The following is a 21,830-nucleotide window of genomic DNA, read 5'->3' on the forward strand; positions in this document are numbered from 1 at the left end:
GTGATTAATAACTTGAAAAGTTTCTGTTTTTTAATCATTCATTCAAAAGACAGGGATTTAACAACACATTCAAGGGTTCAGGGGCATGATGTGGTTAAGGGAGGTGAATATGGTAATTGTTATTTTCAGTTGAAATTAACAAACTTTATCCATATAGGCAGTTTGGCATGTTTATCTTAAGACTAAACAACTGGCAACTGTTTAAACATAAACATGACCCCAAGGTCATTGTGAATACTACATCATTCTATATTTTTATTAATTTTAACAATTATAACGAGTATTATATAAGGTATGGTTTAAAGATCTTTGGCTATGTTCGGCTTTGGGATGTTATACCACACTTAGGCCTAGGCTAGGCTATAGGGGTCGTCGGTTTCATGTTATGGGTTGTCCAATTCTAGGTCGTCCAATTCGAGGTCGCCCGGGTCGTTGGGGTCGTCCAATTCGACGTCGTCGCTTTCTACACACCCCTATAGTGCAGGAGTTTTAGAACTTTCAGACTATATTTAATTACATACACAAATACTGATCGTAAATAATTGATAATAAATCATATAAAAATCATCATTTTATTATAGAAGAAAGAACAATATTATGTTATGTCAAAAGTCAAGTGGTGTTTTCTGTAATAAATATTTCTTGTTATTGATATAATCTGAGATAAAAGTATTTGTAGAATTATTTAACTTGGAAATTGGCAACAATACTAGATTATGCTATTTTAAGTACTTATAAAGTCTAATCTGACTTTTTTTAAAGGTTTATGCAATGCAGATTACAGACAACAAAAGTTAAGTCCAGGAAACTTGATTGTCACTCTATTTAATTCTTTTCAAACCCGAGAGTTTTTGTTAGTTTTATTACAACCAATTCACTTAGTCTATAGCTATGCTCACATAATTCACCAAAAGTTGCTAATATTATTTTTATTATACAGATATTTTAGATACAAAAAAATAAAACTATGCCAGGAAAGCGGGCAGGAAAGTCGTGAAGTATGGTAAAAGTATTGTGTTGTCTGTAACAAGACCTTGGGGAGTCAACAGGGCATTCATGGGCCGAACCATGAAAGCAGAAGGAGAGCCTCTTGTGCTAATAAATACTCACTCAAAATTCAATCTGATGTTAACTTTTATTAAATTAATACTTACAAATTTAAAAGCATGCTAATTTAGATTACTTACCTTGGTAAAATCAATTCATGTTCTTGTACCTTTGAATACAACACCAATAAACGTCTGCTGCGGTACACTTATCAGCTCAGCTGGCTCAGTGAAGCGTGAGTATTAAGATTGAAGTGTGGAAGTATCGTCACACTTCAGTGACCTGGAAAGGGCCGAAATTAGAGTATCCAAAAAAACTGATAAAACTGAAAGATAAATAGAATCCAAATTTTGTAACCCCTAGGGTTTCAAATAACAATGATTACATAAAAAAAAGGAAAAGAATAGATAGAAAGTGCAAAAATACAATAAGTACATTTTTGTTTTTCTATGCATGGCCCAGCTATTATGAGAAAAGTCTACAAAATTGTACAAACTGTCAATTGTTTTATTTTTTATCAATCTCAGTCTAGTCACAGAAGTTCTTTTAAATTTATTTATCTTTATACTGGGTCATCTCTTTAGTACAAGTACCTGGTGTGTAAGTCACATGCAGAGAAGCAGATGATCTTACTCTTTAAAAAGCCTTAGTCTATCAAACTTTATGACAAAAACATGTGATGTGCCCATATAATAGACATGATGATATACATATCACTACTATATCTGGGCATAAATTACTACCATATTTGGGTACATCAAGTTTGATAGTGTAGATAGAGCTTTAAAAAGATAAACATTTTTCAACCTTTAAAAAAAAAGGATACACAATGTTCACTTCTTAATTTTTTAATCAGTTCCAGCTGAAACATTGTAAAAATAAACATGTAAAAACAATGCAAATTATCTTTTTAAAAATAGTACAATTATTTGGAATTATTTGTTTATGATTTTTACAATTTAGTAAAAATAAAGTGTAAACACAACTTTGGCTAAATTATTTTCCTGTGACAACATTATGATGACTATACTACAAAAAATACTAACAATTACTAGAATTACTAGAAACTAACTAAAATTCTTTTCATTGGGCTATTCTCTAAAAGCATTTTACAAAAAGTGGATGGTCTGCACTACTCAACAATCTGTGTAGAATATTACAATGCCTTATTTAAATTACCTATTCAAATTACATATTCTGTATTCAGAATATCTACTGTAGTTTAGGTAAAATAGTATCACAGCATTTTGAATGATTGTAAAAACATATATCTTCAGTAAATTAATATGTGGAGATATGTTTTTGTAATTGACTAGGTAGGGCACCTGTATCAACAAGTATACGTTTTCCTCAATCAGGGACTCTACAATTCGGCTGTTTTATCAACTTGCACAATATATTACTTTCTTTTGTATTGCACAAACTGGATAGACTTTAATCAATCAATACAAACTAAAATATACATAATCACAAAACAAATGAATATAATAATAATAAATACTAAATATTTATTCGGTCACTTGAGTGAGTAAAGGTGAAAGTAAAACATGTTTTGCACTAAACTCCATTGATACATCTATTAAGACAAATGCTTTTGAATCATATTGTACAAACAACTATGTACCAAATAAACATTATTAATACAGCATATTATGACCTAATATGTGAATTTGTGTTGTGTATAAGTACTAAGTAGGCAATGAATATATAGAAAGATCAATAAAACAGTATGAACATTATTATGTTATATTAGTTAGATTTTAAAAATAAGGAGAAGGCATTTTTCTTAATTTTTACACTGTCTGCTGCTTATATGTGCTACATTATTAAAATTGTATTTGAAAACTAAGTCTAATGAAATTTCAATATGAAAATTACAGATTTCACTGTATGGTCACAGAGATTTCTGACAATAATAATGAAGGAAAAAATACTAAAGACATTAATAATAGAAGACTATAATATTATATCAATTTGTGTATGTATACATTTCTAATACTTATTTACAAATTAAAATACGTTATACTTTGATTACTTTTAAAGTTAATTAGGAATATAACAAGTCATTTATTATCATCACAAAATACAACAGTTACATATTTATATCCACTATCATTCAATTATTGTAAACTATCTAATGTAATTTATTATGTCTAGGTTGATGATGTGTAAAAGTAACTTTTTGTACGTAGTCCAAAAGAAACTTAGATGGTACAACAGCTTAGATGTATCAAAGTACATGATTGGTTGCTAAGTTAATATACCATTTTAGATGTATTAAATACATGATTGGTTGCTAAGTACAACAGCTTACAGTAGAAAGTACACCTATTAGATGTAGCTAAAATAACAGCCGATTTGATACTGATTTGGTACAGTAGTTTTTCCCTCAGTAATTGCCATTTCTTTTTATTCCAGATTGCTTACTTTATTACTGTCAGCTAATATTGCTTGTGGGATATCAATAATCTAAAATAAACAATGAAAGTGATTTTAAAAGAAGTTCTGATAAGAATGAGAAATAGAAGTAAACTTATGGAGAATAAAAGGTGAATCTAAAGAGATAGGTGTGTCAGTACAGTAGTTAGTAAGAAGATAATTAGAATTTGGTATAGTATTAATGGTAATATTCTGTACACTTACGGAATCAAATTTTACTTCTTGAAAGAGTTCTTGAATGAATCTTCTGGCAGAGAGACGGAAAGTATGGGTTGCTAATGTGTGGCAGACATCTGAATAAAGGCAAATGTCTTCAAAAATATGTGGGAACTTCTCTTTTAAACTAAAAAATATATATATAGAATAACTTGTCAGTTACCAAATCAAATAAGAAAAATACACTTGTAATATTTAGGTATTGTTATAATAAATAAATAATAATTACTTTAATAGACCCTGTTCTTGGGCTTTCCTTCTTACTGAGCTGCACATATTGCTAATAAACTGCATTAGTTCCTTTCTTAATAGTTGATAACCATGATTTGAATTGTATGATGTGAACTTAGATGAGCTAAGACGTGAAAAGTTACTGACATCGCTTGATGGACTCATAGAAAATTCTCCCTTTTCCATTGAATTCTCAACTTGAAGATTGTCCAATTTTATGTCCAATGGTTCACATTCACTAACAGATCGTAATCTTCCATAATCTGAAATAATATAGCAATAATGTTTTGCAAATGTTTTATACATCAGCTTTCAAATAAAAATACATAGTTCTATTTGAACAATAAATCTAAAAATTACAAATTTAAGAAAAGTAGATAATTTTGTAATTAGAAATAATGATGGAATCTAATTACATATCATTTTTTGGTAGCATTCGATACAAATTTATATTTAAATATTTGATATAATAAACTTTTAAAACATAAAAAATAGTTATATTTTAAAACAGACATGCATTCAAAGACATATTTTACCATTTTCTTCATCTGTATCATCTTTAGAGCAACGGAAACAAAACTGCCTTAAATGGATATCATCATCTGTCTGCTGTGAGTTATATTTGTCTCTTTGTAAACTGTTTCGTGTAACGTGACCAATAGATTGATAAGACTCCGGTAAACTAGATTCTTGTGGTGATAATGGTAACAAGGTTGGGAATGAAGTACTTAGGTTCTTGTGTTTTGTAAAGCGTACATTATCAACACAAGTTACTTGTAGCTGCTGGGACTGGCAGTTTTCAACTAACTTAAAGAAATTTTGACGGTATAACGATTCATCATCCTGAAAACAAATTATCTAATGTCAGAATAGTTACTTTCCATACATGGTTATCTTAATGATGGAAGACATGTTTATATCTAATACATTTATTATGCGTTAATCATATAATGTCATTGAAATTCCTACACGCAAGTTTGTATATAATTGAGACACATATAAATGTTTGCTCATTTAAAACTGAAAGCACCCTACAAACCCACACATGTAGTACAGGCATTAACAAAGACATGTTAACATACTTACATGAAAAATAAGATGGACATCTACAGGTAAGCAGAGACCCATGTACCCACCAACAGCAGATGTAATTCTTTGATTAGCTTTGGGCGATGGTATACATGGCATGCTATTGCTGATGAAACCCGTTAAAGATCCAGAACTTCTGCTTCTAAAATAGATGAATTGATATTGGCATTATTCATAAATAAGACTGAATTTATGTTTTTTTTCCAACTCTGTTATTTTCACTGTTGAGTGGTGGTGAAATAAAAAGTGGAAATATTGGCGGTACAGTATTTTGAAATACTGTAGGTCTTTAGCAACTTCTTTCTTATTTATTTTGTTTATTTAAATGGTACAAAATTCTTTATATTAGGAAATATTACCACCACATATTACAACATAATAACTACATGCAGGAATATAATGTATTGTATACTAAACTTACAAAGGAAATTTAGAATTGGTTAAATGATCATCTTGGAAAGTGTTTATAAGGCCACAATCATCCACAGACAGTCTTCTGTGTAACTGAAGAGCACGCAAGGCTGCATACCCATTAGCATCCCGCCTACTAGTAAATACTGCATTAGTTTCAAACGTTCCACCAGAGTTCTTTCCAAAACTTCTTGGAAGAGTCCTTGAAACTCTTTGTGTAAAGCTAGGAGTTCGATGTAAGTTATATTGTCTCCTTGTAGCATCCGAAGAATGTACAGTTTTAACAGTTTGTCCACTCATGACTGTACTTAGACTAGTCATGGATGAGTCATGGTGAGGACTTGATGGGTGTGATAACATTGAACTTACTCCACTTGTTTGTGTTGTGTCAGTTGTAAAGCTTTCACTTCTACTTTTGGAACCAGCACTTCCACGACCAGAACTTTCATTACTATTGCTTCTAAATTTTAGACTTTGACTGCGATCTCTGGCAGTATTTGCTGGAGGTGGATAAGCAGAGTCTGTGAGGGTTCTTGGTTTGGTTTGTATGCTATGTTGGGAATGTGAATTAGTTATTACGTTCCTTGACCTGGCTTTACTGTCACTATTACTTCGTATCTTTTGCAACGGACTCTTTAATAAAGAGTCATCATTTCCTTCCATTGAAGGCATTGTTTTAACTCGTCTCAAATCATTTGTCCTTGGAATACGTCTGTCTTGATTAGCTGCAATTTCTCTGCGAATACCAGAATTACATTTGCTATAACCATCTGTGTCTGCTGCTTGATAAAGTGGAAATCCAATCTTATCTTTGTTTTTTGACCTTACTGAACTTTCAAGATGAGGAGCTTTTTGTGCTCCAGTAGCCAGTTTATGTTCTCCTTTATCATCAATGCTTAAAAAGAAGGTAGACTTTGGACTAACAGCAACATTGTCACCGGTAACAAAAAACAAGCTTTCAGGCTCTTGGTTAACAATTGATTCATCAAATTGATATGGAGAAGGACTGTTAGTTCTTGTACTGACACTATCAAAACTTGACATTGATGTACTCTCTACAAGTTCTTTTTCACTGAAGATACCTTCTTGCTCTTCTACCACAGGCCACTGTTCATTTCTACTATGTCGAATGCTTTCCCATCCCAATTTACTGAGTATGCCAGAACCTTGCTTAGTCTTTGCTAAAAGGCCCAGCACATTGAAACATGTCCTAAAAATAAATGTGTTTTTAAAATAAAGTTTAATAATACGGTAAACATTTGACAACTAGCACATAACTTTGCAATTAGCTGTTTTATACACCTGTATGATAGAAACAATGTCACATTTGACACTGTACTGTATATACACCATGATGTTGAAAACTGAAAATAATGTATAACCAGATTGTGATATTTAATGTTGTTTAACTGTTTTTTAACATAGTGTTTATTGTTTGTCGTATCATATCGTGTATGACACTGTATCACAGGAATTACTTATAATACTGCATAAATTATGTTTTATACTGTAGCGTGAGAATTATGTGAAATGAAAAAAAAGTAATTTCCAGTAATTCCTTGGTATAAGGTATCATTTGAAAGATTTGAAAAATGTCCAGCGAGACAAAGACAATCTTTGTCTATTTTACTTACCCCCTGACTGAAAAAACCTCACACTCTTCAGCAAGGCGGATGATGTCTGGAATGATTTCTTCTCTTTCAAGTAGTTTTAACCCCCAATTGCTACTTCCAATATGACCCTGGTAAAATACCAATCTCAAATCATTTAATTAAAGACCACTGACAACTGTTTTATCATTTTAACTTATTTTTAAAGTTTATTCCTTTTCAAAATAAACAAATTTAGAACGGTCTACAATAAAAATGTTTTAAAACTTACCACGGCCCAGAGGGCAGCCTTCAAGGTAAGAACTCCATCACACGTCACCATGTCAGGACAGTGAATTGTGCGACAAAATTGACTTAGATAATCCTAAGAAAAAAACACCCCAAATTAGTGGATATTGATTTAAGATGATGGAATTATAACATGAACAGCACAAAAAGAAAACTGTGATTATGAAATAAAATAAAACAACAGAAAATGAGTAGATATGAAATAAAGCACAAACCTCTTCATCTATAAGATCAGCTCCACCTTTGTGTTGAACAAGCTGTCCATATAAATGCGCAGGAACAAACACATCTTTGTTCTTTCGGTCATCACGACTTCTTCTAACAAATGCTCCTTCATACATTGGTTTAATATAACTTGTAAAAGCTTCATTCATTTGTGTTTCAACAAGAACTACATAACGTTTGTTGAAACTGTTGAACCACTTCTGAAGCTCATGGTTAACAAAGTTAACTTCAGATAGGTATCTAAAACCTGTTGTTGTAGATAGGAACCTAGAAAACAGTATCTAACAATTAATAATGCATTTACATGGCCAAAATAAGTAGTAGCACTATATGTGTTCTATACAGTTTGTGTTTGTTTTATTGAATAAAAGTGATTGAAATAAAAATAACAAGTTTTTCTTTGTATAACAGATATTTATTCTTTTGTTCAGGTTTGCTGCATCTCTGTAACAGTTATATTTTAATTTACATAAGTTTGTTGAATTCAAGCAATAACAAAATGGATAAATTAAAAGTATAATGAAATACCTTGTTAGTAATATAGCTCCTCTATCTCCCATATGCAATACAGTTGGTCTTATTTGTACAAGACTATGTAAATTAGCTTCATCCTCACATGCTTCATCAATTATATCCACAGATTCCAAAGCTATTGCTTTGTTTTTATCATACAATTGCATGACTAGTAACTCCATACCCCAGTTGTGAAAATATGGTATTCTTGCTCTTAAAAGGACACGTAGGTGGCTTGTTGTGTACAACCTTACAGCCTAATTAAATAAATTGATTAATAATCATTAAATGTTTACAGTGTGTTGGTTAGTCCGATGTTCATTTTTGTGCTAATAAAAACTTCTGAAACTTTGTATCTAAAAAATGGATTAAGTTAATTTCAATATTACTAATACATTAAATATACATCTTATGTAATTTAATAAAATACATACATCTACAGATGAAGAGAGCATTTTTGTGAGGATCACTCTAGCCAGGCCATCTCTCTTGTAATCCAAACATGTTATAATAAGCCGCAACAAACTGTCATGATGTGACAATGTACACAAATCTAAAAAGCTAAATTTTGAAGAAATTACCAACTTGGTGAATTAATTGAACATACTCTATTTGTTAATGGATAACAACAATAACATTTGTGTATAAAAAATTATATTATATCAATAAAATTACATTTGAAATATAAATATATTACTAAACAGAACAAATGTGTACATACTATTGGAATGCACCATGTTTTTCAAGGATTTTCTCTCCTTGCAAACTGCCAGAAAGTGTTCCAAGAAAAAGCATATAATCCTGACTTAACGTTGTGTGTAGACTATGAGGACTAAAAACAGCCTGACCTGATACACTGTTAGTAGGAGATAAAAGTATCTCCCCAATACAATCCACAATGTCTTCTACTAGTTCTGATAAAATACGCTGGCATTCAGGCTACAGAAAAACACAATTACATTACGATTATTACAGAATAAAATTAATACAAATGTTTTTGAACTTCTGTTCAATAATAATGCTGTAAAAATATTTGAAAAATTAATCTATAATATAGCATTGTTTAGTATTACAGTAAAATCTCCCAATATCAAACTCATTGAAAACCGGAACATTTTTACAAAACCAGATTTTTTGGGTTGACTGATTATTATTATTATTTAAATCTTATAAATATTACCTCTATAGAGCAAACAAGGAAGTGGACAAATTGAATGCCAACTACAGTATACTGTTGCAGTTCTTGTGACCTCACTTTTATTTTGTCTAGAGGTTTACGACAGAATAAATTACTTTGGGGTCTGTAGAAGTAAGCAATATTCCTGAGAAATCTGAAACAGAAATACACGGAATTTAAAACAAATTGGTTTCAGCAAACGATCCACCAATGAGGCCAATTTAACAAAGAATTTACAATTAAATTTACAATTACAATATAGATTTTCGTCATCACAAACAAAAGTATTGGCTGGCCAAATGGCTTGCACAAATTCTGCATTATTAATTGTGTTTCAGACCAAACTGATATAAAAACAGCATGAATCAATGACTTTTAGTTGCTAAAAAAACTTACTTAACAACATTTGCATCTTCTGACTTTGAAAGAACAAGACTTGACCACTGAAAGAAAGATGATAAAATGAAGTTATCAGCAAGTGCTGTTGGTGCAAATAATTGTTAAACCGTATAATGTATCTTTATAGTGTTAATATAGATACTGATGATTACCTTAAATATTGTGCTTAATAAATCCCAATTCCACTTAATAGCCTCATCTGTCAACACATTGGAATTCTTAATAGCTTCTTCTAAATCCTAAAAAAATATAATGAAAATATGATTACTTCGCCATTGCATTATTTGTTCACAGGTGTGAAATGCACGTATGAAGTAAGACATATTATAAGACATACTTTATTATCTCCAAAAGAAGAAATTCAAGGAGCTTGCAAAACAAAAAGATTCATATAAATTTATAAAAGAACAGAACAAAAAATCAGACCCTTATGAAGTAATAGGAATTGTATACTTAATATAATAAAAAATTCTTTACCTTGTTGAGGAATTGTTTTAAATCTTCTTTAGCTGCCTTGTCGGACTTTCTTTCATTTGCTAAGTCTCGTTGATGTGACATGATGTTGTCTAAGAACAAACTTCTTGGAACATTTCCAGTCTTTTTAACTTCATGTAGTGTGTTAAGATGATTTACTGCTGCATTTGCACGACTGTCAAAATATGTATACCTAATATTCAGTATATTTTTGAACAAACAACTAAAAACAGACTACTGGTCAGACTATGGTTACAATATATTTAAAAAATGAACTAACTTATTGTGCCAATATTGTATGCATTACTTACTTTCTTTGGAGTGGTGGTATATTAAAGGCAGCTGCTATTGACATCAATGTTGGAAGGCAATGATAATGATGACTGCACTCTGGGGGTAACAATCTATTTGCCTAGTAATACAATAAAAAATAACTGATTACATATTTTATACAATTTATTTAGAATATTGTCTTAGAGAATGATATTAGCTTGAGACAAAATTATGTAAGACATGAGTTGTATAAGTATTTAAAAAGCTATCCTACGTGGTATGGGATTTTTAATCTTTAAATAATATATCTTAGTATAATATCCATAGTAAAAGTTTTTGACATTTTGTACATTAATTGAATAAAATAAAGTAATGCTCAAGTAAGTTTAGTAGTTAATGTTAAAAAAAAAGAATGTTACCAGATGAAGCAGTTCCCCAAGAAGAACAGTTGCCATGGTAGCAAGGTGGTCACTTCCAGATGTGATGACTTCTACTAGGCTCTAAGATACAGAAACAATACAGTATTTAATATAACAATATTATCTATGCAATTAATACAGTACAAACACCTAAATTATCAATGATTCAAAATTCCAATCACCAGACATACCTCAAGTAACCCTGCATTAATAAATGCTGACAACAACAGTGCATTGTGATTTTCTACTAGATTTGTTCTGGATGAAGCAAGATGTGGTAAAATAACTTTAGCTTCTTCAACTACAAAACCTTCTGATAATGACCAGCTACTCTGCCAATGAGATGCATCTGTCAACAAATGTTATAGTTTAAATAATACTGCATTTTTAGAAATATTATCTGAAGCTTAGTAACACAAAGCTATAAACACTCTACAACTGTTAAAGATTACAGCACATGCCCATAGCATTTTAAATATCTAATGTATATATAAAATTAAAGAACACTATAGTGTTTTGAGATATGGTGTTAAAATTATATAAAATGATAAAACTTGTTTAGTTTAATTTAGTTAGCATTGGCAACTGGAAATATTCAATATACTGCCAGGAAAATCTTATATATATTTTATAGTTTTTATTACCTGATGTGATAATAGCTACGAAAAAATCATCAGTCCAGTCCGGAACATGTAAATGGAATAGGTGGAATATCAGGGTCATAATATGCTTCTAAAAGTTAAATTGAAAGCAAGAATAATTAAATGTTTGTAAGTCAATGTGGAATCTATTTATGAAAAGCAATCCCAATTTGTGATAATAAATAGCTACATAGACACACTGGTGTATGTAAGTTCTGTATCAAACACACTACGTTTTTGCACTGTATAATTTCTTTTCTTTTTCAATTCAATAATTAGAAATAAAATGAGAAAAATAATGAGCTTAAAGTAGAGTAGTAGTCTCACCCTAGTTTCTTCATTTGGGATACACAGAATGTTTATCAATGAGTGAAGACCTCCAGATTCTGGCTTACAAAGTCTTATCATACCTGTAAACAAATCAGTCACAAGTATGTAAATGCCAATTCACAGAGATAATATATTTATCATAGAAATCAGACCCTTGACGGGGAATGACATATAGCTTATACCTTTATTATAACAGTAATTATAGTAGATTTCAGGTTCTATCTTGTGCATAGTTACTTATTACAAAACATCAAATAACTGAAGCCACTTTAGATGGTCTACTCGGGGCAGAAGTTGTTTATTTCTGTGTGTAATTTAGAATCTATGTATATGACATATTATTGTTTTTATCTTACCAGGCCAAGAGCGAAGCATTGAAATAATGGCTAATCTGCTAGATCTGAACATAATCTCTCTCTCCTCACTTAAACAAATAATAGACAAAATTAACAATATTCATTTTCAAAATAAAATTATAATACTCCACTGAGTCATTTCAGAGATAAAATAAGTGTAACTTCAAAACAACATGCAGTGTTTGTAATCTATTTGATCATACTCAAGAATCAAATCAAATCATTTTTATAATTTTAATGGAGCTAAATTTGTAGTATAATTGTTTACCTTTGGTGTTGGTCTGAAGCTTCTCCTGTATGCTTGTAATTTAAATCTGTAAAAGGAGCTAAAATTTGCTGGAAGAAAACAATATAATTTATCAACCCAATATATTTTGTACTACTCTGTTTGTCTCCTACTGTATTTCAATATGATTGAAGTTTATGCTGCAAAACAACTGAATATGATTTGTTACAAACGCATTCATGACAAGAGCATTCCAAATGCGTTTAACAACAGGGTAAGTAATGTAAAATAACTTAAGGTATAATATAATAACTATTATGTGACATTAAATGGCATTATTTTTTTCCAAGGGGACAATTTAAAGATAAATATTAACCTCAAGATCAAGACTGGAACGTAGATGACACCTGGTGTGTGGATAGTTTAACAGGTGCATAATAGTCATAATAACAGACTCATTAATCCTATCAACTTGTGAATCCAAGATGTTTCGTATCAATGTTGCAATTCCACCAGCTTGGGCAAATACATCTGTGTTTTTAATTGCTGATGAGATAAACAAATATAAAATTAAATACTGAGATTAAATACCCTCTAGAAAAAAAGACGAGTAAGAGCAAACATGGGTATAGTGAATTTAAAATATACAATTGCACTATTACAAGATATTTGAGATGTATGAAAAAGATGTATTTGAAGTATTTAAATAAGAGTAAAACAATAATTTGGTGATTTGAGCCCATGTGTAAATATTTGTATTGTGTATTTACAATATACTGCTTTTACAAATTAACTATGAATGTACATTACCCAATTCACACAAAGTTGCCAGACACGCTCTTTGTAGTCTATCTCTCTCACTGTCACCATCATTTGCTATAGCAACTAAAACATTTGCCAGTGATTGGGGAAACAGTTGTGGTGCTACGGTAAGAATCTATAAAATTGTAAACATTTTTCAATTTCAATTCATAAAACAGAGCATAATAAAATCTGTTGCCTTGGTTAACAAGGTGGATTTTATCTGATGTCTTTAATAGTAAACATATTAAAACTAGCAGCTATTGGGACTTGTTAAGGAAATTAATAATTTCCACAAATTAACATGTCTAGTTTGAAGTCTTGTTGATACAAGATAATTTGACAGTGTTTATATAGGCTAACCAATTCCATGTGAATTAATTGTATTTGAGTACAACATTTCACAAGATGTATTTATTATAGCTATGAGGAAGTTCAAAAGTGACTCATTGTTATTAACGTATGTCTACTTGGATATTAATACAAAAGAAAGCACAATAACCTACAAACAAGATAAAAAACAATATGTATTACAAGAAAAGATCAAAATCCAATTAAATAACAATACCTGATTTGTTTATGACATTACAAATTCCTTTTTTTATGATAAGCTTACTGTATATATTATTTATAATAATATCACTTACACGTCTTATGAAACGCATAGATTGAATTCTCTCGACATCATTGTCTTGACAAAAATCTAAACATCTACCAACAAGAATATCAATTTGTAAATCTAACATAGTTTGTAATGTTGTAGAATTTCTTAAAAGATAACGTAAAGCTCTCAAACATCCTGCTCGCAACTCCTTTGAGTTATCAACAAGAGCTACTCTAAGGCAGTACACAATTTCTGATATTGTAAAGCCAAGTTTATCATCATCTGATACAGAATCAAGGAGCTGAAAGAAAAAAAGACATTAAAAGTAATCACATTGACATTGAGAACTGATGTTTTTCCAATAGTAATCACATTGACAGTAAGAGGAATTGATTGGACTGTTGTTGTGGCACCTACACTCTAGCATTTATCCAATCACAAACATCTGCTTTCAAAGTCTCTACAACTGATCAAACCCTAACTGGTGGATCTATTTTACTTTCACATACATTCTTACCTTCACAAAGTTGTTTAGATAACTCAATCTTTTCCCATACAATACTTCACTACTGTTTGTGACATTTAAAAGAATATCTCTTAAATTTTCAGGTGGCTCTGTGAAAATCAATACAACAATAAATACATAACATTAATAATAATAGAAAAGTAACACACTGATTATAGTTTTTTTAATGTATAAAACTTACTTGTTAGGGCATTAAGATGGCCATTCAGCTCAATATTGTCAACTGTTTTCCTATCAGATTGATTAATCACTTCATTTCTCGACACAACCATTTTAAAATGCTTACATGTTATCTAACTGCAATGCATTTATGATATTTGTAACAGTGTTGTATTTAAACAAAATACAAACTGTATTAAGGTTGAATTATTGTCTGGTAGACTCCCGTCAGACTGACCCTAATCGTGAATGTTATAGTAGTGTTCTCTCTGGCTACACTCCACTTTTACAAACAAAAAGGTTGACAGAAGGTAGAGTCAATAATGCACACAGACAGCAACGTGATTACTATGTAATGAATTTTCCTTAATGCAGCCTGCCAAGTTGTTCTGGTTTGTGCTAATCTATCCAGCTGCTTTCCAAGGGCTTTCTCTCCTAGTTCCTAGTTTCTTTCTCTCTTTAGTTCTTATATTTATAAACCCACTGGATAATACTAATACAATATGACTAAACTAACGAGATATAAATCTTGTCAGAGTAACTCTATTTAATGAACTTTGTACTGGGATGGGACAACTATAAATCTATTCTTTCTATACTATACTACATAATAATCATTGTCAATATTTGTCAATCTTAAAATATCCTGAACTCTGAATATCAGTAAGATCATGAAAATGGAGGGAATTGGTGCATTGACCAGATAATCATTCTTAATCTTAGGTCATAACAGCAAAAGTTATAACACCTATAAATATACAGACGTATCTTTGCAATTTGATTGGTTAATTTTCTATTTTTGATTATTTTCTCAAATTGTATTTTCAGGTTTTTTGAAGTGTTTGTGCGACAAGCTAGACTGGATGCGTGGTGTAAACCAACCCAGGCTTGATGCGCGGTGGAAAACCAACATATAAAGTGCACTATCTATAACTGTTATGCCTCACAGCCAAATTCTGAGTTCTGTACTTGTTACCTGTACCTGCTTGGCAATTCTATTCAATAGATGAAAATCAATCTAGTCAGTAATTTGAATTCAGTGAATGAAAGAGTTTTACACAACATTTGAAAATGGAATGCACTAAATTAAAAAGAAAATTATAATTTCTAATTTAGCTTTTATCCTAAGAGATTGAATGAATTACTTTGTATTCATCTACTAAACGGATTGCTGGGAATACCTGAACCAAATCATCTGATTTCCTGTTTTTATACAAATAAAGGTGCTTCACTCTTCCTGTTATTAGGCGGCTCCGGTGGGAATCCTGATAGTCACTTCATTAGCACACAAATTATATTGGTTAAAGATTTACAAAAAATATGCTTTGTAATTACACACAAAATAGTCACGTAAATAAAAAACTAATAGCTGTGCAATTTAATATAGGTGTATAAATAAACTAATACAGAAAATCCTACTACTAACTACTCTATCAATTCCATTGGTTGTGCAATTTAATATAGGTGTATAAATAAACTAATCAAATACAGAAAATCCTACTACTAACTACTTCTCTAACAATTCCAATGGTTGTGCAATTTATTGGGTAATACGAAGTAAATAAAGTAATTATTAAACTTAATGTAAATGTGCACCATTATATGGGCTAAAAAACATGACGCAAAAGTCATGGAAGAAAATCTCTAAAATATCCGTCTTTGGTAAAATGTTGATTGAAATTTGAGTTTTAAAACTAAACACCAGCAGCGAAAGTAAAGTTTTGTCCCTTTTGTGAAAAACAAACCTTCCTGTAAAATTACTATCAATTTTTGCACATACAATTGTCAATGGTTTAAATAATTTCTTACAGTTTCATTTAATGATTTTTATCATGCAACTCATTCCAAATATCTCTACAAACAAAAATCCCTCTTGGCAAATGGTGAGTAAAAACGAAGGTTAGTAAAGTTGGCCTAACCCTTGTACTTAACAAAGTCAATGACTGAAATAAGTGGCAGTCCAAATGATCAGAAACCGATAAAATTGTGCACTGATTTTGTTGGCAGATATACAAACAATGAAATAGAAGGAAAGAAGATTGCAAAGCTGTTTTTTTTTTTCAAATCAAGAACTATTTTGCAAATAGTAGTAGGCAAACTATATAGGCCTAAGTACATTTATATTAGTATTTAAATTGTGTATTTCTGTTCATAAATGAAAGAATAAATAAATCTGTTAATTTAGGAGTGTGTTGTTGAAGGAAACTGGACAATCAATATATATAGGCCTTAGCCTGGGAATCCCTTAGCCTAAGGCAGCCTACTATTAGGCCTAGCCTAGGCCTAATTCTAAATAATTAATATCACATATCAAATATAAAACTCACAACAAAAGTATTAAATGTAGGCCGTAGTTCTACAAAAATAAGGAGTATCGAGCAAGATATAGCTAAGCACCGCCCTTGTATTTAGGTTAATAGGACCAAAGTCAAAAGCCTCATTTAACTGGTCGCAAAACCCACCGCGGCAATCGTCGTTTAAGCCCTGATGTGGTGGAAAAAGTTCCGTATTTGACAACCTAGCTAGGCCTAGCTAGGAAGGCTTACCTTTGTTAAGATCTAACGGCACGTCTGTGTCTCCAGTTTCTTGACGACCTGTAGGATAAACATTAAATACGTGATGTAATTTATTATAGGAAAAATATAACCTGGGCAAAAATCTACAAACACATAAACACACTAGTAGTAGGCCTATTACCTTTTCCTTTTCGATAAGAACGAATTCGTAACATGGGCGCCGCCATGTTAAAAATGAAGTGTTTGCGCATGCGTATTTTCTGTTATGAAATGGTTTTTAGTCGCGTGGACGCGACTCTTTCACTATGTCGGTGGTTGGTCTGTCGGTCTGTCGGTCTGTCTGTCGGTCCGGCATCACTATGCGTTTTATCACTTTTCTGTACTTTTTTAACTGTTTTGATGTACAGACAATTAGTCACGTGGGTGGACGCGACTCTATAGTTCACTATGTCGGTCGGTCTGTCGGTCTGTCTGTCGGTCCTGTATCACTATGCGTTTTATCGCTTTTCTGTACTTTTTGAACTGTTTTGATGTAGAGACAATTAGTCGCGTGGGTGGACGCGACTCTATAGTTCACTATGTCGGTCGGTCGGTCTGTCGGTCTGTCTGTCGGTCCGGTATCACTATGCGTTTTATCGCTTTTCTGTACTTTTTGAACTGTTTTGATGTACAGACAATTAGTCGCGTGGGTGGACGCGACTCAATAGTTCACTATGTCGGTCGGTCTGTCGGTCTGTCGGTCTGTCTGTCGGTCCGGTATCACTATGCGTTTTATCGCTTTTCTGTACTTTTTTAACTGTTTTGATGTACAGACAAGTTTTAACTATGTCGGTCGGTCTGTCGGTCGGTCTGTCGGGTATCTTTACTTTTTGAACTGTTTTGATGTACAGAAAAGTTTTAAAGTACATTACTTTTTTAAAGTTCATTTTTTTCTGAGAGCACGCGACTTATGGCTGTTGGCCTTGTTGGTTTTATCCTATTACATTATAGAAAAGTGGTTTATGCCGGTATCAATCAATTCAAGTCAGTTCCAATATTACAACCAATAATATGTACACATTTTATTTAAATGAATTTTCTTTGTTTTCTTATAACATTATACAAGCCAAATTAAAAAATAATGATCATTGTACTTTGATATAATAAAATTATATTTCTAAAGTATTAATTATTTTCATTTGTCCTTCGGGGAGTGAGAACAGAAAATGTAGAACTATAAGTAAAATGGATGGGTGTGAAAGCTAAACATTAGCAAATCTAAATTTCTCTATTGGAGACAGTTGCTCTATTCTGGACACAAATAATACAGGTCTACTGTCGCTTTTCTGAAACACACTTTTTTGAACAATTCTGAATTTTCTTATTTCGACAGTTCTCAGCCTGTGGCTCATTTCAAAATGTTGGACATATGAATATATTAGACAATTTCTCTATTTTGGAAACAATCATATCGACAAATATACATGTACAAAACGCAGGTAGGCCTAAACGCACGTAGGCCTATACGTTTTATATTATTTATTAGTGGATAATGAAGTACATCAAATAAGTAGTTATTGTAATATAACTTTTGATGAGAATTTTACTACAAAGAAAGTTGGTAGGGTATTACAAAGTTTCTCTAATAATAATAATAATATCCATGTAATACGCTAACTAAGAAACCTATGGGGCACCACGACGGTATTTCAACTGTGGAATCAACATTTTCATCATCTAAGTCGTTAATGAAGTACAAAAAATAAAGATTTATTGAAAATATAACTTTTAAAGAATTTTACTACAAATGAAGTTGTAGGATAATACAAAATGCCTCTATAATAATAATAATATTTATTAGGATATACACGTTTTTAACACCGGAAAACATGCGAGGTTAGTCTATGTAATTACAAAATTTAAACAACAAATTACTGTCAAAACATTAACACAGCATAAATCTTATGAGAGTTATTTTGAAATTTTGAAATAGTGTGCTTCCTAGGACATACCAAACCTTAATAGATAGGTCATCAAATAAACCCAAGTGTCTACACAATTCATAATACAATAATACAAAAACTGCAATAATATTATTAGTTTGCGCAATTCTTCAATTTCAAAGATTCTGTTGATAGTTTATATATTTTAGACACGACAAGCACCACATACCGCTATGCCATCTGGACATTCTCATCACACTCAAATGAGTCTACTTTCAACTTAATATTGGTAAAAATACATTTGCCACACGTGGCCTTTCAAACATATACTTCAGTTAGACGAAAATCAAAAGCAAACTCACGGTAGTGCTCGTAAGAGATACAACCAATCGACAAATATCTAAGTAAAAAAATACAATACTAAGCAACGCTTATGGGGCAACAACATTTATATTAAACTGTAAAATATCATTATAATATTCACGCAGGTTTTATTAATTATCATCTCAGTGGATAATGAGGTACAACAATAAAGATTTATTAAAATATAAATGTTGATGAGAATTAGGTAGTTTCTCTATAACCAACAAATATCCATGTAAAAATACACTAACTAAGCAACCTATGAGGCACCACACAACGATAATGTAAACTGCAAAAAAATATCATTATAATATTTTATTATTAGGCCTATTATCAATTATTTCCATCATCTCAGTGGATAATGAAGTACAAAAAATAAAGATTTATTGAAATATAACCTTTGATGAGGATTTTAGAAAGTAAGTTGGTAGGATGATTACATTTATGACACACCAAGTAAATCAATCACCCAACTAAACTAGGCACGCACCAGTTATATAATAAGTATTTACTACTTAGGCCTATACATGGTATTTGTTATATAAATGAATGCATTGCACTTGTTAACTGGTCATGACGACGACGCCGCGTCGAAACAAGCTTCTTCCATCTGTTGTTGCGTTTTTCTAAACTCAGCATATTTTCACTCTACCCTGTGTTCATATTAAACTTTTATAACATTGAAATAAACACAAAGTTACACTACATGATGCAGTTTGATTCATTCATGAAATACTGTATGAACAGAAAACAAGCTATGCCAACGTTTCTGTATTTTCATCAGATGCTGAATAATCTTCGTGTGTTTGGCTGTCCAGATTCTTGATTCTGTTATCTCTTGGAATCTTCCAAAGCTGTAATTCAAATTCAGAAGTAGGCCCTACATTAAGGATGTATTTTGGTTGTTTAAATAATGTAGAAACAAATTAACGAGAAACCGGGATATCTATAGCATTTAGTATTTATTATTTTTTATAAAACTGAAATCTTACCTTAACAGAAAAGAAGAAGAAACATGCAAAAATAGCACCCAACACCTTCAAAGCCACAAAAGTACCAATGAAGCCAAAACGATATTGTTCAAGATCGTATATTAGACATGCACCATTTCCAGCATCTGTTTCTTGACGATATAAACATGTGGAAGAAATAGCGGCACCAAAGTATAGGCTAGCAGGTAAGAAACCTATAATATACAAATCAATAAGTTAAGGCGCATAGTTACAATTCGTTTATAGGCCTAGGCTATTTCATACCGTAAGAATCATCTTTCAAATACGATAATTTAAACAGATACGGTCATTACCTAGTGCTCTTACTACAAGACTCTGGTAACCCATCGCCATACCTCTGTCCTCGTCATTTACGGATCTAAATACAAAACAGAAATTAGAGCAAAGGCTGCAGTATTTTCAAGGAATATAAACAGACGAAAAGATGAACATTCGGTGATGAATCGATAAAAAAGCTCCTACCAAAGGGAAAAGACTTATTGTCAAAGGTTGGGACCCCGATAAGACCGACCCCCCATCCCTATATCTTATAAATAGTTAATAACAATTACATTATTAAGTAATACCTTATACCTTAATGTTGCCATCAGGCATGGATTTGTTCTCATACTGGCAAACGTTGAAATTATCGCAACAAATAGAGCAAATACAAATGTTTTATCACAAACAAAATTGCATACGCCCTCAGTAGCCGCAGGAAAGTCACTGTCCGTGTAAGATTGACCAATGCATGCACAGTCCGAAAAATTCTGTTAAATATACAAACATTAAAACAAACAATATATATTCTTTGTTAGCTTTATTCTATATATGCCTATATCATCTAATAAATGTTTAAAAACAAATTGTACCACATCTAAACTCTAAAATTACCACTTAGATAATTTTTTTTTTTAATCACTCAGTCAAATATTGACAATAACTTTGATACCATTTTATTGTTATCAATATCATTGTGCCGTGTAGTACATCCTGCATGGCACGGGGATAGATACGTTACACCATCTGCGCCACAAACAGGTTCGTAAACACCGTTAGAACATGAGCAGTGCTGATTGCAGGCACCAGCAGCAACTGGTAAACTTCTGCTAAGGATGAAACAAAACTAATTAGGTGATCTTTTTTAAAAAGATTTGCTTTAAATATTTGTATTGAAGTTTTATAATACCACTACTTATTTTCACATTTAAATTGCAGAGGTCTGTATTTTTATATTAATAATAAGTAATTTTTATACCAATGATTTTGATTGATGATGAAACTCTAAACAGTTATTATTGTTTTTGAAGCCAATGAGTAGATATAAACTTTTTTAGATGTTTTTCATTGCAGTATATCTCGAAATCTTATCTTACGAAAAGTAAGGTTGTAGAATCTCAACCGTATTAGAAATAGTAAACTGTTTAGGCGAGTCGAGAATGTGGTACTTACAATTGTTGGTGATTTTCATAGTGAACAGTTACACCAGCTATTTCAGGATTGGTACATCCAATAAAGAGTACAGGAATTGACAAACACGCCGCCGTCAAACAAATGCTTACTACCATGATAGATAAGCCACG

General features: G+C 31.5%; 2 protein-coding genes across 5 annotated transcripts in view; both read right to left on the reverse strand.

The window, feature by feature from the left end:
• Positions 1 to 1,980: 1,980 nt before the first annotated feature.
• On the reverse strand, positions 1,981 to 17,197 carry LOC140051707 (rapamycin-insensitive companion of mTOR-like). 2 transcript variants are annotated; one of them, XM_072096999.1, is made up of 29 exons: positions 17,152 to 17,197; positions 17,001 to 17,048; positions 14,287 to 14,384; positions 13,813 to 14,070; positions 13,175 to 13,301; positions 12,741 to 12,910; positions 12,407 to 12,474; positions 12,139 to 12,206; positions 11,780 to 11,862; positions 11,456 to 11,543; positions 11,003 to 11,160; positions 10,812 to 10,892; positions 10,431 to 10,531; positions 10,123 to 10,294; positions 9,798 to 9,884; positions 9,643 to 9,689; positions 9,250 to 9,400; positions 8,791 to 9,008; positions 8,504 to 8,630; positions 8,085 to 8,326; positions 7,547 to 7,823; positions 7,315 to 7,407; positions 7,068 to 7,174; positions 5,444 to 6,643; positions 5,020 to 5,164; positions 4,470 to 4,776; positions 3,932 to 4,196; positions 3,691 to 3,829; positions 1,981 to 3,516 (listed from the first exon to the last, which is right to left on the reverse strand). In XM_072096999.1, exons 1-29 carry the CDS (start codon positions 17,195 to 17,197, stop codon positions 3,457 to 3,459), a joined length of 5,031 nt encoding a protein of 1,676 aa, XP_071953100.1. In that variant the 3' UTR covers positions 1,981 to 3,456. The 2 variants fall into 2 exon arrangements, with proteins under 2 accessions (XP_071953100.1, XP_071953101.1); XM_072097000.1 differs by lacking the exons at positions 17,001 to 17,048; positions 17,152 to 17,197 and adding an exon at positions 14,477 to 14,681.
• Positions 17,198 to 19,435: 2,238 nt separating this feature from the next.
• Positions 19,436 to 21,830, reverse strand: part of LOC140052234 (solute carrier organic anion transporter family member 2A1-like) — a 9,546-nt gene continuing 7,151 nt past the window's right edge. For 2 of the 3 annotated variants that reach the window (XM_072097703.1, XM_072097701.1), the window contains exons 5-10: positions 21,700 to 21,830; positions 21,200 to 21,356; positions 20,842 to 21,017; positions 20,562 to 20,626; positions 20,248 to 20,441; positions 19,436 to 20,109 (exon numbers count right to left, since the gene is read on the reverse strand). In XM_072097703.1, the coding sequence (XP_071953804.1) occupies positions 20,011 to 20,109; positions 20,248 to 20,441; positions 20,562 to 20,626; positions 20,842 to 21,017; positions 21,200 to 21,356; positions 21,700 to 21,830 (822 nt within the window). In that variant the 3' untranslated portion in view covers positions 19,436 to 20,010. The remainder of the gene's footprint in view (positions 20,110 to 20,247; positions 20,442 to 20,561; positions 20,627 to 20,841; positions 21,018 to 21,199; positions 21,357 to 21,699) is intronic. The other variant, XM_072097702.1, reaches the window with a different exon arrangement.

The sequence above is a fragment of the Antedon mediterranea genome, chromosome 6 (genome assembly GCF_964355755.1).
Source record: "Antedon mediterranea chromosome 6, ecAntMedi1.1, whole genome shotgun sequence".
NCBI classification, from domain to species: Eukaryota; Metazoa; Echinodermata; class Crinoidea; order Comatulida; family Antedonidae; genus Antedon; species Antedon mediterranea.

Excerpts from the sequence above, each read along its gene's own strand:
- LOC140051707 (XM_072096999.1), bottom strand. The coding sequence starts at position 17,197 with ATGGCGGCGCCCATGTTACGAATTCGTTCTTATCGAAAAGGAAAAG. Across the intron at positions 9,009-9,249 it reads TCCTTGTTTGCTCTATAGAG|CCTGAATGCCAGCGTATTTT; the intron begins GTAATATTTATA and ends GTTTTTCTGTAG. Across the intron at positions 7,824-8,084 it reads GGAGCTATATTACTAACAAG|GTTCCTATCTACAACAACAG; the intron begins GTATTTCATTAT and ends ACTGTTTTCTAG.